This window comes from Oxyura jamaicensis, chromosome 2 (assembly GCF_011077185.1).
Source record: "Oxyura jamaicensis isolate SHBP4307 breed ruddy duck chromosome 2, BPBGC_Ojam_1.0, whole genome shotgun sequence".
NCBI classification, from domain to species: domain Eukaryota; kingdom Metazoa; phylum Chordata; class Aves; order Anseriformes; family Anatidae; genus Oxyura; species Oxyura jamaicensis.
The window spans coordinates 71,302,155-71,315,119 of NC_048894.1; the positions used below are offsets into that span (position 1 = coordinate 71,302,155).

Below are 12,965 nucleotides of genomic sequence, written 5' to 3' on the forward strand. Positions count from 1 at the left end.
GAATGTTGCTACACACACATGCTCATCGAACCCAGCTGCCAGCAAAGGCTCTCTCATCCATGGGGTTTTGGCTGCCTTGTGGCTGCAAAGGAAAGTGTATTCAGAGCGTCAAAGACTTCAGAATACAGAAAACAGGTCCCATTTGCTTACTGGCTAGTTCCTCTCACTAAGGTGCCCACAATCTGCATGTTATTTCACATACTACAAGCAACAGTGCAAAAGCGTAGTTAAAAAACAGTTAGCAGCTGAAAGCACGTAAAGTCAGGGATGTACTGTACAGACTATCCAGAAAAGCCAGAATTAAATCTGCCTGGTTTGATGCTTTATTGTCCTGATTAACTACATAACCCATGGAAATGTAGTATATAAAACCAGATTTACAGAAAAGTCAGCTATTTGCATTGCGAAAACCATAAACCATTTTTGTACTGCCACTTGTTGCATTTTTACATATGCAGACCATACCAAACAATGGTCTATAAAGCCAGAAAATGACACACAAAATACCAGAATATCAGGACCAGCTAACAATATTAACATCAGCAATTACTATACTGTTAACTCCATCTCCTATAGAGCCCTCAAACATATCTATATGTCTTGATATTTTCTTTCATTATCTGCAACTCAAAGACAAACTGATACAGCAAGCCTGAGTTTCCAAGTCTGTTTTAAAAACAAATTTTGTAACAGAACTTAACAGCCAGCATGATTACGCCTAGAACTGTACATAATTTGAAAGAAAAGTTTGATTTGTTATATGCACCACCATTCACTTCCTCTACTGATTTAAAACTAGCATTGTAGTTTTGACATCTTTTTCCTAAAAAGGCTCTCACAGGTTATAAAATGTTGCACATTTGACAACTCTTCCCTTTATAACCATCCTTAGAACCACAGAGAGAGTTTTGAACGATGGCTATTAAAAAGGTGCCCAGAGACAAAGCCTGCCTGAAAAAAGCAATGAAAAACCTTTCCCATAACTTTACTTTGCAGATTTTTTTACAAAGCTGGCGAAGAACGCTACTATCTACATCCCACATCTGTAAATACCCAACCAAGCAGTGAGAGATTAAGCCTGGGATACACAGAACAGACAGAAGCAATTTTAAATCTTACCTTCTGCACATTGGGTTTGATGCACCGAACAAAAAAAGGATTTGAAGAACTCAGTGTTGCCATTAAAGAATGAAGCGATTCCTAAAATACAGGTAGAAAGAAGACAGCACTTTACAAGTGGACTTTTTGTACAAGCAAAATACCCCAGAAAAAGCTCTTACAGCTTAGCACTGCAGAAAGTATCTACTGCAACACCTAGTGGTTCACACCAAAAATTACATTATGTGAAGTCATACTGTGAGCATACAGAATAAACATATGCATGCCTGTTTCTTCCACCAGCCCCTCTCATCAAAACTTTCACCATTGTTCTACAGCAAACATAGTGTACAGATTGATAGTGAAGGAAGCTGTTCATATGGGAACAACAAATTGGAAAACTGCTGTTTCAAGTATCTTTGAATGAGTGTTTAAGACTTAGGATCCATATTTGCAAACTGTTATACTCAAGCAAGCCACAAAGCAAGATGGGGGTCTAAGGTGAAACTAAAATAACTGCATAAACTAGATTTCCTCTTTTTATTTCAACCACACCATACCCATTCACTTTCCATTTTCCCTGCAATCAGCAGCATTTTGTGCAGAGTTCCACTCTCCTACACTGTCTCCCTTTTTTGCTATAAAAGAATACCGTAGTAGTAAATATAAATCAACATGAAGGCAGAAAAAGCATAAAACATTTCTGAAAAAAAAAACAGAAGTACTTTAGAATATAGTAGCTATTGTTTTGTCAGCAGACAGTTGCACAGTTATTTCATTTGATAGCTTACTGCTATCAGTTATTTATTGTATTTAACAATAAAAAGATATGCTATAAGGTTCATTAAAAGAAAAATACAGAAAAAAATGTGTTTTTTTTTCTCTCCCTCTGAGATTTGAAACTCTGTATGACCCAATACACATCAGACAATCAGTTATCTAGACCTCAAACTGGAGATGAAAATCACAAAAAACCCTCAGTCTTTTTATGATTATTATTTTAATTATACATCCGTCCCTTTCCCTCCTGAGCCATTATTCCAACTTGCCCCATTCTGTATGATTAAGTATGATATTTTGTTTTAAACTGAAATCTTATATTTACCTTGCAGAGATACAAATGACTGAACAGGAGCATAGCCTGCTTTCTGAATAGCACTGAAAACTAGCAATGATAATGTTTCACTCCTCAAAGGTGGCACTGTGTGTGCCAGGCAGCGAAGAGGATACAGAGCAAGCTGCCAAGTAGAAAATTCACTTTCTAAAGGAGCAACACTGTGTGCCCTACCATATGTTTTTGAGTGAAACTGCCAAGGGCAGTCTGTTGCAACAAATTCTTGCTTTAATCTGCAAACGAAGGGCTTTCTTGGTGATTAAACAGGAAGCGATAAATGCAACAGGCAGAGTTGTGGATGTGCACAGGAGTTGCTACAGAGCAAAGGGAGCAAATGGTGAAGTGACTGGGAACATAAATGATAGTTTTGTGGGTTATTTGCCTTTGCTGGCCTTCAGACTAGGAGTCAGAGGCAGCAAATATTAAACAGCGAGAAGATACAAAGACTAATATTTTTGTGTAAAGACAAATATTTACGCTTTAGAAGTAATGGCTTCATTTGCATAAACCTGTGTGACCATTATGGACCTCTAAGCCAATTCTCAGACTTCTTGCAACACCAGCTATTACTTGCACAGACAGGAAAGTTGGTCAGTCTAAACAATTTTGATTTGATCTGTTTTCACACTCATCTTTGGTACAAGCATCCAGATTTTACAAAGCTCTGCACACCTTTAAGTCAATGTCAGATAATGAGCCAATCTGAAGTTACCCCTGCTTTAAGCAATGAACTGACACAGATAATATCCAACCTCAGCTGTTTGACATGCACCCCCGGCCCACAATAGTCAGCACTCTGAATCAAATGGAATAAAAAGTTAAATAGCCTATCCTAAGAACTTTGGACAGCTTTAAAACATGGAAAAATACCCAAACATATTCACTGGGGATATCATGACTTGAAAGTGAACGTCTTGTAAAGCACTCTGACTAGTTAATGGTCAGTTACTGCAGCTTTGGCTAAGAGGCAACCATGTTTTGATTTCATATTTTATCATGTTTTATGCTGTGTATGGGCCCTGATGAAGAAGAGAAGGGACTCTACATTATATTCTAACTTGCAAAGTGGATGAAAAAATATACTAAATTTCTGTATGTTAACATCTTAAGATCTACTACTTTACACAGATACAACTATGTGGAAACAGTACCTTGCCTTATCCCCAGGAGCTAGCAAATAATTTTACCCCATCACAAATGGGTATTGTGTGACACAAGCAATGATAGCACAGAGCAGGCTGTCCACGGAATACAACATTAGTGTTTTTCAGTAAAATACACTGTGTGCGCCCCAGCATGCATTCCTTCCTGTTTTGTCCAACAGTCAGCAACAGTCTATTAGGATAAAATCTGCCCTCAAGGGGGTTAAGCCTGCTCCCTTTAAAAAAAAAAAAAAAAGTGAATGAAGAGTGCAAATGTATATTAATTTAAGCAAAATGAAAGACAACTAATCCAGACTTGTACTCCTGCAATTTAGAAAGGCTTTTGTGCCAATCTCTCTCTTTTAAATAATTTGCAGATAGACTTTATGCTAGATTTCAATTTGGTGCCATTTTTGATGTCAGGGCTATAAAGCTTCATAAAAAGCTGTTGAATATAAATGCTTTCCAAGCAAAGTTACAAAGCAATGCAACATCTTAGTGAGATATTTACTCAGTCCTTATTTTTCATAGCATACAGGCACTGCTGTAAGGCTTTGTGCATTTGTGTGGTTGGCTTTGAATTAGAAAGAAAAAACAAAACCAGAGACCAGCTTCATAGTGGAGCTTTAAAATAAGGACAAGTAAGCAAATGGAAAGCAACAGTTTTGTGTGGACACTGTGATGTGAACTTTGGCTTCTGCTTGAAACTAACTAGTATGCCCAATCAGTTGATTAGTAAGTGCAGTTTCATAGAAGAGACAGTACTGTTTTGATGCTTCATTTTCACCTGTTTTGATGCTTCATTTTCACCTGTTTTGATCCAGGATTTCCTTTACTGAACAGGGTTTATCTGTCACTGATTAGCTACAGAACAGAGACGACACAGTAACTAACCTTGAACTGTAGACTGACAGTGGGTTTTCGGTGTTTGCTTCCACATTTAAGAGTGTCTTGATTGTTGCGACTTGAAACATGTTCAAATAGATCATAGATGAAATCAAGACTGAAACAGAAAGGAGAAGGAAAATCCTTAAAGTATGCAGAGCACACAGCGTACCACTACAGAATGCAGAGTAAACACTGTCCCTCAGAAAGCAAATCCTCCGTGCAAAAAACACTTAAGAATTTTCTCCATAACTTAAACTGCAGACTTTGTCTTTGCAGAATTTACTCAGGGGAGCAAAACCAAAACCAACCAAAACATAACAGTTTTTTTCCTCTCCCTTCCTAACGCACCATCAGGGAAATTAAGTGTGACGAATCTTTACACCATTTTACTCCACTCACTCAACCAAAACTCCAGGTGACTGTAATGGGAACTGTACCTGAACAAATGAAATTTCCATTTTGTTTTGTACCACAACACAAAGCAGCTACCCATTTGAGCCTCACTTTCACATGCTGGCTGTATATGCTGTTTTTCACACTATCACTTTGGTATCCTTCTCCTACCATTTCTATAAAAACACTGATCTTTTAACTTAAATGGAGTTACTCCAGGAGTTAAATGGAGTTACTCTAAAGTCAGGTCCTGAAGCTTTAACTTATTACTTAAACCTATGTATGTCAATTGACAGATGCCATGTCAGATACATCATGAAAATAGAAGAAGCAACACACAGAGATAAATACTTATTAATAGTTTCACCTGCACAGAACAGCTTAAGGGATTTACAAGCAAACAACTCCCACAGCAAGGCAGGATGACTGGATGGGCTAGGGCAGCAGCCAACAACGTGGGCTCAGCTCCCTCCTCTCCTGTGAGCTCCCGTGCATCCTGAGTCTCAGCCATGCGCTTACAGAAAGGCATTTGGTCCTGCTCCAGCTTACAATGTACTGTAAGGATTGTGAGACCTCACACAACAGAATGACAGGAGGCATGCAAGTACAAAGACATGCAAGACATCCAAGAGCAGACTCCTTATAGAAACTCTTCCCTCTAAACCTTTACTATTAATTTGCACTGTGGTAGGTCCTGAACACTAAGCTTTCAACCAAATCAGGGAATGCCAGAAATACGAGCAAATGGAGTTGTATGTGAAATGAAACACCGTGAATGCATGCTGCCTGCGTGGCACCCCGTAATAGTTGGAAACCATCTCTAGCCTTCAGTTTCCTTAATCACAAGGTAGCAAGTGAGCTGTCTAGCAACCTCCTGGAGTGAATGGCAATGAGAGGGGAAAACCTGACTTGGTGAGAACTGATTACTGTCAGATCTGCTAACAGGCACCTCTGATATTTCTTCTCTGCTCATTTCAACTCTGTCAAGGTCTGATGCTATGCAACATTTAATATACTCAAACCCTGGCAGAATTAGGTGATATGACACCTCTTACCACGATGTCCCAAACAAAAATCATGGAAACGTACCTGCTTTCACGCAGCAAGTTCAGGAGATCATCTCTGAAAGTATCTCTGTTCTTCTCCAAGATCCCCCGGACATCATACTGGACCTAGCAGGGAACAGAGCTGATTCAAACAAGCCCAGCAGTTGAGCACCTCTCACAATGGTGGTACTGTAAAAAGCACTGAGGGACCAGAGTGCTTTAGTTAATTTTGAGTAGCCTCCGGGTAAAATTAAGCTGATGAAAATTCTGTTTGGAATAATTTCAGAAAAGAAAATAAAAGAAAATTACCTCCCCAGCATAGTGCTTCACTCCAAAATTGTGAACAGCAACTCGTGGTTTTACATAAAAAGGATTGTTCTAATTGAAGGAAAAAGAAAAGAGAAAAATATCTGAGGGGCCAGGGAGTAGACTAATACAAAGGGTCACATTATCCTCTCAACCCAGACTTAAACAAACCATTGTCTTCCCGCAAACTCCCCAGAAGATTAGTACTCCAAAAGCAAACAACCAACTTATAACGGTAATAGGATTTGTTAGTCTGGACTGATTCAAATGCAGTAACAACAGATTGATAGTATCTACAAAGATATTATACTAAAGCTGAAACCATCTGGCAAACCCTTCTATTAAAGGCATCTCAGAAAGGACGGCTCTGTCTTAAATTGGCAGTTACGAATATCGGTAGATATATGCTTGCATCACCAAAATTTTTGAAAATATTTCTAGGATTAGAAATAAAGGTAATGCTATTCTGTACAGAGGGAACAGCAACACTTTGGAAAATGACATCAAGGCAAATACTTCATTAAATCAAGGGAAATTGAAAATCCAAGTAATCTGAGTTACTGTGGGTTGTCAGGGCTCTAAGAGCTGAATTTGACCTGTTCACCAATACGAAACTCGACCTAGACAGTAACAAGGATGTGTTTTCACTGGTAACGGTCTCAAGTTCTGAAAGCAAGTAGGATCATGTCCATAATGTCCTCCGCAACTATATGTCATGTATTTGAACCATGAATTTCTACAGAAGCAAAAAGACCCTCCATAATTTGCCCAGAATTCATCAGCAAGGCATCACATACAGCGTGCTGGGTGTTCAACTTCTCCAGTAACGTGGAGTCAGTAGCTTGAGGAAAATGGCTCTCTTCATTGATGAGCGCCAGAAGGCCAAGTTTCTATAACAGTGAAAACAGGTAGAAGATGAGTTAGTGCACAGATGGACACCATGTCCCTAGTTTGGAAAAATCACAACGTTCTTGAAGGTATTGTTTGCAGAGAAATGCAAAGCCATGAGAACGTGACTAAAAACCCACTCTCCTAGAAGACTGCAGTCCTGTTTTCCTGGCTATACTCCTTTTGAAACATACAGCATACAATATGCAGGCAAAACAAAGAAATAGAAGCTACTGAAAGAAGCCACAATCTTCGTCGTGTAGGGAGTTTTTAGGTGCATACAGTGATTCTGCCTCAGAATACAACTCCAGCCTGCCTTAAAAGTCTCCAATGATCAGCAACTCGGAGCTCCCCAAGCCTGAGCCTTTCAACAACTTTTCTTCCGTGAATTTATCTACTTACTTGATGAATCCACGAGGACTTCTGGCATGCATGGTGCCCAGGGGCACAACAAGAGATGTACAGTTTAACTATGCATGGCATAAAACAGAACCTCCCTTTGTTTTGCGTATGCCTCTTCATAATTTCCTTTGATGTTTCCTACTTCTTGTACTAGAATAGGTGGTAAACAAAGTAAACTACCCTGCAGTTAATTAATGTGTCCAGCAAACTTCAGGTTGATACAGCCTCTCAGAAATACACAGTTCTCCAGGTGCACATTTTAATAATTCATTTCCTCTTATCCTAGAGGAGCCTCTGCCAAACTCCACTGTCCTCATGGCAGTCACATCTTGACGCTTGCAGCCTCTGCCTACCACCACGGAGTTTCTGTGATTACCTAAACTCAAAAAGCCATGCAAAGATAAATTCATGCAGTCCTCTTGTACTGCTGGCAGAAGTGAACACATGAAACTGTTTGTAACTTCGGCTTTTTCATCCAGCCAGAGAGCATCCAGCCATTTCTAGGCAGTGAACTTGGGTCTCACCTGTCCCTCACTGCTAATATCAATAATTACGGAGAAACTTCATGACCTTTTACATGTCTCTTTAGTACAAATCAGAACGCACACCAAATTATGGATGAAGCAAAAACTGTCAGGCAACAAATGAAGTTTACCCACAACCCAGAAAAAGCAATTACGAGAGAAAGACATGGTCATGCTTTTCGTCCTGTCCTGTCCCCTCCTGCCACCTTATCAGCCTTCTCTTTTGCCTTGCAAAATCTTCAAAGTAAAAGTTATCTTGCATTTTATAAATTAAGTGTGGACTTTGTGGTGTTAAATTTATTTTTTTTTAACTATAGCAATGAATATTACTGTAATTAATAGGAAGAAAAAAAAAACAGGAATGCAAGATTCATGACTAAAGACAGACTCTCTACTCTTTTAAATAATTTCCAGATATTCCTTCTGTATATAATCATACACTGTTAAAAAGTTACAAGGAAAGATATGTATATTGAGCTTACAATATAATCTAGAATATGTCCGTGCATGAAAATGATCACATTAAAAGATCCCTACTTAAACATGCAAGAGCTGCTCTTTTATGTCAGCAGTGTTTTAAGAATGTATTGCCCGAGAAAAAGACCTAGAAATCGGTACTGATACCAGATACTTTATTACCTTTTCAATTAGGTCCAAGCACTCTCCGTTGTCTGTCCAGTCAATATCCTCCCAAACTAGTCCTTCCCTAAAGTAAATAGGGAGAGCCTTTTTATTGACAGCTACAAGATTTTAAATATACAAATGGGAGGAGCTGATGTGTTTGTCTTGCAAATTACTGTGAAATCAGCTTGCTTTTAAAAAATGCATAGACACAGAATAAGATACTTTCAAAGGAAGCTAAAGTAGCTGGTAACGCAAATTTCGAGTGAATATTTATATTTTCAAAATTCTTTCAAATTTCACCTGTAACCCTTACCTGCTGTATTCCAGTTGCTCCAAGGAAAATATGTGCTTATTGAAATACTCCTGGAGCTTTTCATTTGCATAGTTAATATTGAACTGTTCAAAACGGTTTACCTAAAAAGGGAAGATGTTTTCAAAAATGTATACATTCAAAGCATTTTACTTTGCAAGTAATGAACTGATTAAAGTTATAACAAATTTACCAAGTTCCAATGAAGATGACAAAGCTATGAAGAACAATGAAGCATCAGAACAAATTTTTGAAATGTACCTCAAAGTTTTCGAATCCAAATATGTCCAAAATTCCAATGGACTTGAAGTCCTCTTTGCTTTTGATTCTGCTGTTGATTTTCTTAATGACCCAAGCAAAACACTGAGAATAAAGTGCCATAGCCATAGAATCTCGGCTATCGATTGCCTGCAATGAAAATAACACACAACATACCAATCACCAGTGTAACTGAGAACTTACCAGACCTTGACGGTCATTATCCTCCACACAGCCTAAGGCACGGTATAATGCCAGCAACTTTGTATTCTTATGTACTTTTATAGCAATTGTCTGAATAGTTACCAAGAATCCCAGATTAAGCTTTAACAGTGTAAGTTATAACAGTTGTACACCTATGTGACTTTATAATTACATTTTAAAGCTAAAGCATTCAAAGATTAGAGAATTACAGACTTACACTGGGGATGAAGAAAATAGAAGGGTGGGAAATAATGATGTAATAGTCCCCCTTCCACTGGGGAGCATATTTTGATGTATACCTTTTTCTAATCCCTTGTAAACAACCTAATTATTTTTAATGAAAGTTTTCAAAAATGCCTATGTAACACAAGTGTCAAACAAGGAAAATTGTCAGCCCGCATGATTAGAAATTGGAAAAAGTGTTAAGCAATCAGACTTAACAATTACAAGAGCCAAGCTACCAGCCTTGGCCAGAATGACCAAATGGAATCTACGGAAATTCCTACAAGTCATATTATACTTTTCCCAAAAAAACTACATAGCATTTTTGATGGCAACTTTGATGCATGAGCAGCCAAAGATTTAACTGGACTTGGAAGACTGAGTCAGATATTGACCATACCAGGGAAATATGTCAAAACATGGATGGCTTTACCTGTTGTATACTGAGAGGTGTTAGGATTTCTTCTCCCCTGAGTATCATTGACCTCTGTGTCAACGCTTCAGTCAGCTGTGTGGAGTCTAACCCCAGTAGTTCAGCAGATCTACCCAGAGCTGGCAAAAGGAGACAAATATGTCCTTGAATATTTAAGGTTGTGGAACTCATTTGTTGGTATTATTATGACAATCAGCATTTAAGATGCTTCTAATCATCTAAGATTCTAAGAATCTATTATGGGAATTAGAGATCAAAAGATAGCTAGAATTTTGAGAGTTTTTTCTGTTGCTAACAAGAAAGCACAGTATCATAGATATGCACAATTGAAGGAATTTAGCAGTGGAGATTCATCACAATTAAGTCACATTATTTTCCTCTTAATGCTACATATCAAGGATTTGAACAATCTGCTGCTTACTCCAACATATTTTTGCAGATACAAAAAGTAAATCACCATCCAGATGAATGTGTTTAAGCTTTCTTTGGGATAATGAGGATAATGAAAACCAGTGATTTTTTTTCTTACATGCATATTTTCATTTGCTGTAATGCAGTATATAAAACAGGACATAATGCTATTTTTTATTGCCATATACAAACAAATATTTAAAACATTCACAAACCTAGTCTACACATACCAGCACATGCTTTCACATTTGTAATTGCAGTATAGAAAGCTCTAAATAAAATATACCTTCAGTAGAGGTATCAGTTAAGGAACATACTTTTTCACTTAAGTTTGATCAACTTGAGATTATTTCAAACAAAGAATTAAAATAAAATGGAATTTCACTACTGTTAATGGAATAAATAAATGTTCAAGGTATTTCCTAATTAAGATCAAGCATCCAGCAACAAAGACTAATTTGCTTCATCTGTTGAAAAGCAAAAAATAAATCTTCAATCAACATTTACAAGTGCTAAAAAGCAAAAATACCTTTTCAGTGTTTGTCTTTGCTATGGTCGGATCTACTAGCAATGAATATAATATTAGAAGAGACATTTACATGTTACAAGGAAGCACAGCCTTCTCACCTGTTTTAAAGGACACCTGTGCCCCTCCAGCAGTGATGAACTCAACATTTCCCAGATGCAAAATGCCAGCCAAAAGCCTCAAAACTTCTCGCACTTCCTCCTTGCTGAACTGCATCACTTCCATTGCAGTCTGGAATGACATGTGGACTTTTTAAATAAAACACACACTGACTCAAAAATGGGGACAAGCACAAACCCACCATGTTGTCAACCCCTTGCAAGGCAGTCAGTACCAACAGAAGACTAGCAGGAGTTAATTCCTTTGGCTTCAACCCAAATTAAGTGCATTTTAAGACATTCTAAGGACAACTTGGAACACACAGGTATCAGTCTGGTTTTAAGAAATATTTTTTTTGATGCTATAAGGATGATGTTATTTGCTTTCAAATTCTTCACTAAAACTACATAAACACTGAAATGCCCTCCTGAGTTGTGTATTACACAATGTAAGTGATTTTCATTAAAAAATGATAACCTTCTCTGTGTTTTTACCAAATTTTGCCAATTAGCCTTGTAGATAACAAAGCACGTGGAAGGAAACACTGCAACGTGTAAAATGTGTTTGTTTGTTTTCACAGCCATGGAGATCTCAGAGGAGGTCTTCTACAGCATATTCTGGGCCAGCCATGAAGTCCAAATACAAACCTTACCCGTATGGTCTGAAATGTTACAGTAAAACTGAGAAAGAAAAGCAGATCTATATAAAATGCATTGAATTTATGAATTAGCCATATGGCAATGATCAACTATGTAACAAGAACAGCAAATCTCAATTTAAAGAAATACTGAGAGAAATATCCACTGTTCTCTGACATAGAAGGGGTGACTATATACCTTTGGAAATTACCAAAACTTGGGTCTAGTATACTCCTGTCTGACACTAGATCATAGCTTTATATGCTTGTAGTTAAGGTGCACCATGTTATGGTCACTGCAAGTAGACACATTCATAAGTTACAAATGACAAACTTCAGACCCATCCTGCAAATAAAAGTGCAGAGGCTGAAGGTGTATTTTGTTTAGAAGACCTTTCACAACAGAGCTCTAAAAAAGGAAACAACACTACGAATTCATCTCCATGCTCACTTTGCAAGTCCTCCTCGCTGTCTCCTACAAAAAGGCAGATAAAATGGAAAGAAAGAATGTCTGATGTGCAGGCAGGGGAGAGGGCATAAAAAGAGTTTCACCTAAGTAACATTTCTGGAACTTAAATTGCAATCAACATACAGAAAGGGGATTAATATAATAGGAAAAGACAGGTGAGTGCAAACCACAGGGTTTCTGCCCGCCTCCCGCTCCATGTAAGTGGCTGGGCAGCCTCAATGTGTGCACAAAGTGCGTCCACATTTTGGACAGTACACAAGCTTCACCTGCCAACTTGATTTCATACTCTGCCTACCCTTTGGATGATTAGCACAAATTAAATGTCATGCTAATCTACTTAAGCTATGTGACTATAATTTAGGTAAATTACCAACTTTTCCAACAGCCTCCCCCCCCAGAATAGGAAGTTTTACACTAAAAATAACTGCTGCATCAAATACACATTTATTTTTCAATTTGGCAAAGAGATGAAATAGCTAAGCAAATATAATTTGGTGAAGGGCATAAAAGCGTTTATTTCTATTGATTTTTAAAATCTACTGTGCATAACCTTAGTGAGTTGGTAAGCAATTAGGTCCTAGCAGTCAGTATAATTTAATTGCTGGTAGCTAATTGCTGACATCAGAATAAAGCTGTTCAGAGAAAATCTCCATCAGGACTTGTTTTTTTAATCTGTGTTTACATTTTTCTCATCTCTATTCTGTATATTACTGCAGACAACTGGATTTCCCAAATGCAGCTGAAAGAATCATAGAAGCCCATGTGCTTCACTCCCCACAAACTGCACTGCAGCCTCAGTCCAGCAGGCACTACATGATCCATATAAAGCTTTAGGATGAAAAGAGTGGAAACACACACACCTGCAATGTAAAACACTCTGCTAAAACAAATCCTTCTCTACACAAGAGGCAGGCTACTTCCAGTTGCTTTATGTTCTGACATATTTATGCGAACAATTTCACATAAATAAG

The 12,965-nt window shown here is 37.9% G+C and overlaps 1 protein-coding gene across 1 annotated transcript in view; it reads right to left on the reverse strand.

Moving 5' to 3' along the window:
- Positions 1 to 12,965, reverse strand: part of MYO10 (myosin X) — a 162,705-nt gene that overhangs the window by 54,707 nt on the left and 95,033 nt on the right. Inside the window, exons 10-19 of the mRNA XM_035318850.1 lie at positions 10,891 to 11,020; positions 9,853 to 9,971; positions 8,997 to 9,143; positions 8,739 to 8,839; positions 8,441 to 8,507; positions 6,785 to 6,877; positions 5,991 to 6,059; positions 5,725 to 5,807; positions 4,249 to 4,357; positions 1,120 to 1,200 (exon numbers count right to left, since the gene is read on the reverse strand). Coding sequence (XP_035174741.1) covers positions 1,120 to 1,200; positions 4,249 to 4,357; positions 5,725 to 5,807; positions 5,991 to 6,059; positions 6,785 to 6,877; positions 8,441 to 8,507; positions 8,739 to 8,839; positions 8,997 to 9,143; positions 9,853 to 9,971; positions 10,891 to 11,020 — 999 coding nt within the window. The remainder of the gene's footprint in view (positions 1 to 1,119; positions 1,201 to 4,248; positions 4,358 to 5,724; positions 5,808 to 5,990; positions 6,060 to 6,784; positions 6,878 to 8,440; positions 8,508 to 8,738; positions 8,840 to 8,996; positions 9,144 to 9,852; positions 9,972 to 10,890; positions 11,021 to 12,965) is intronic.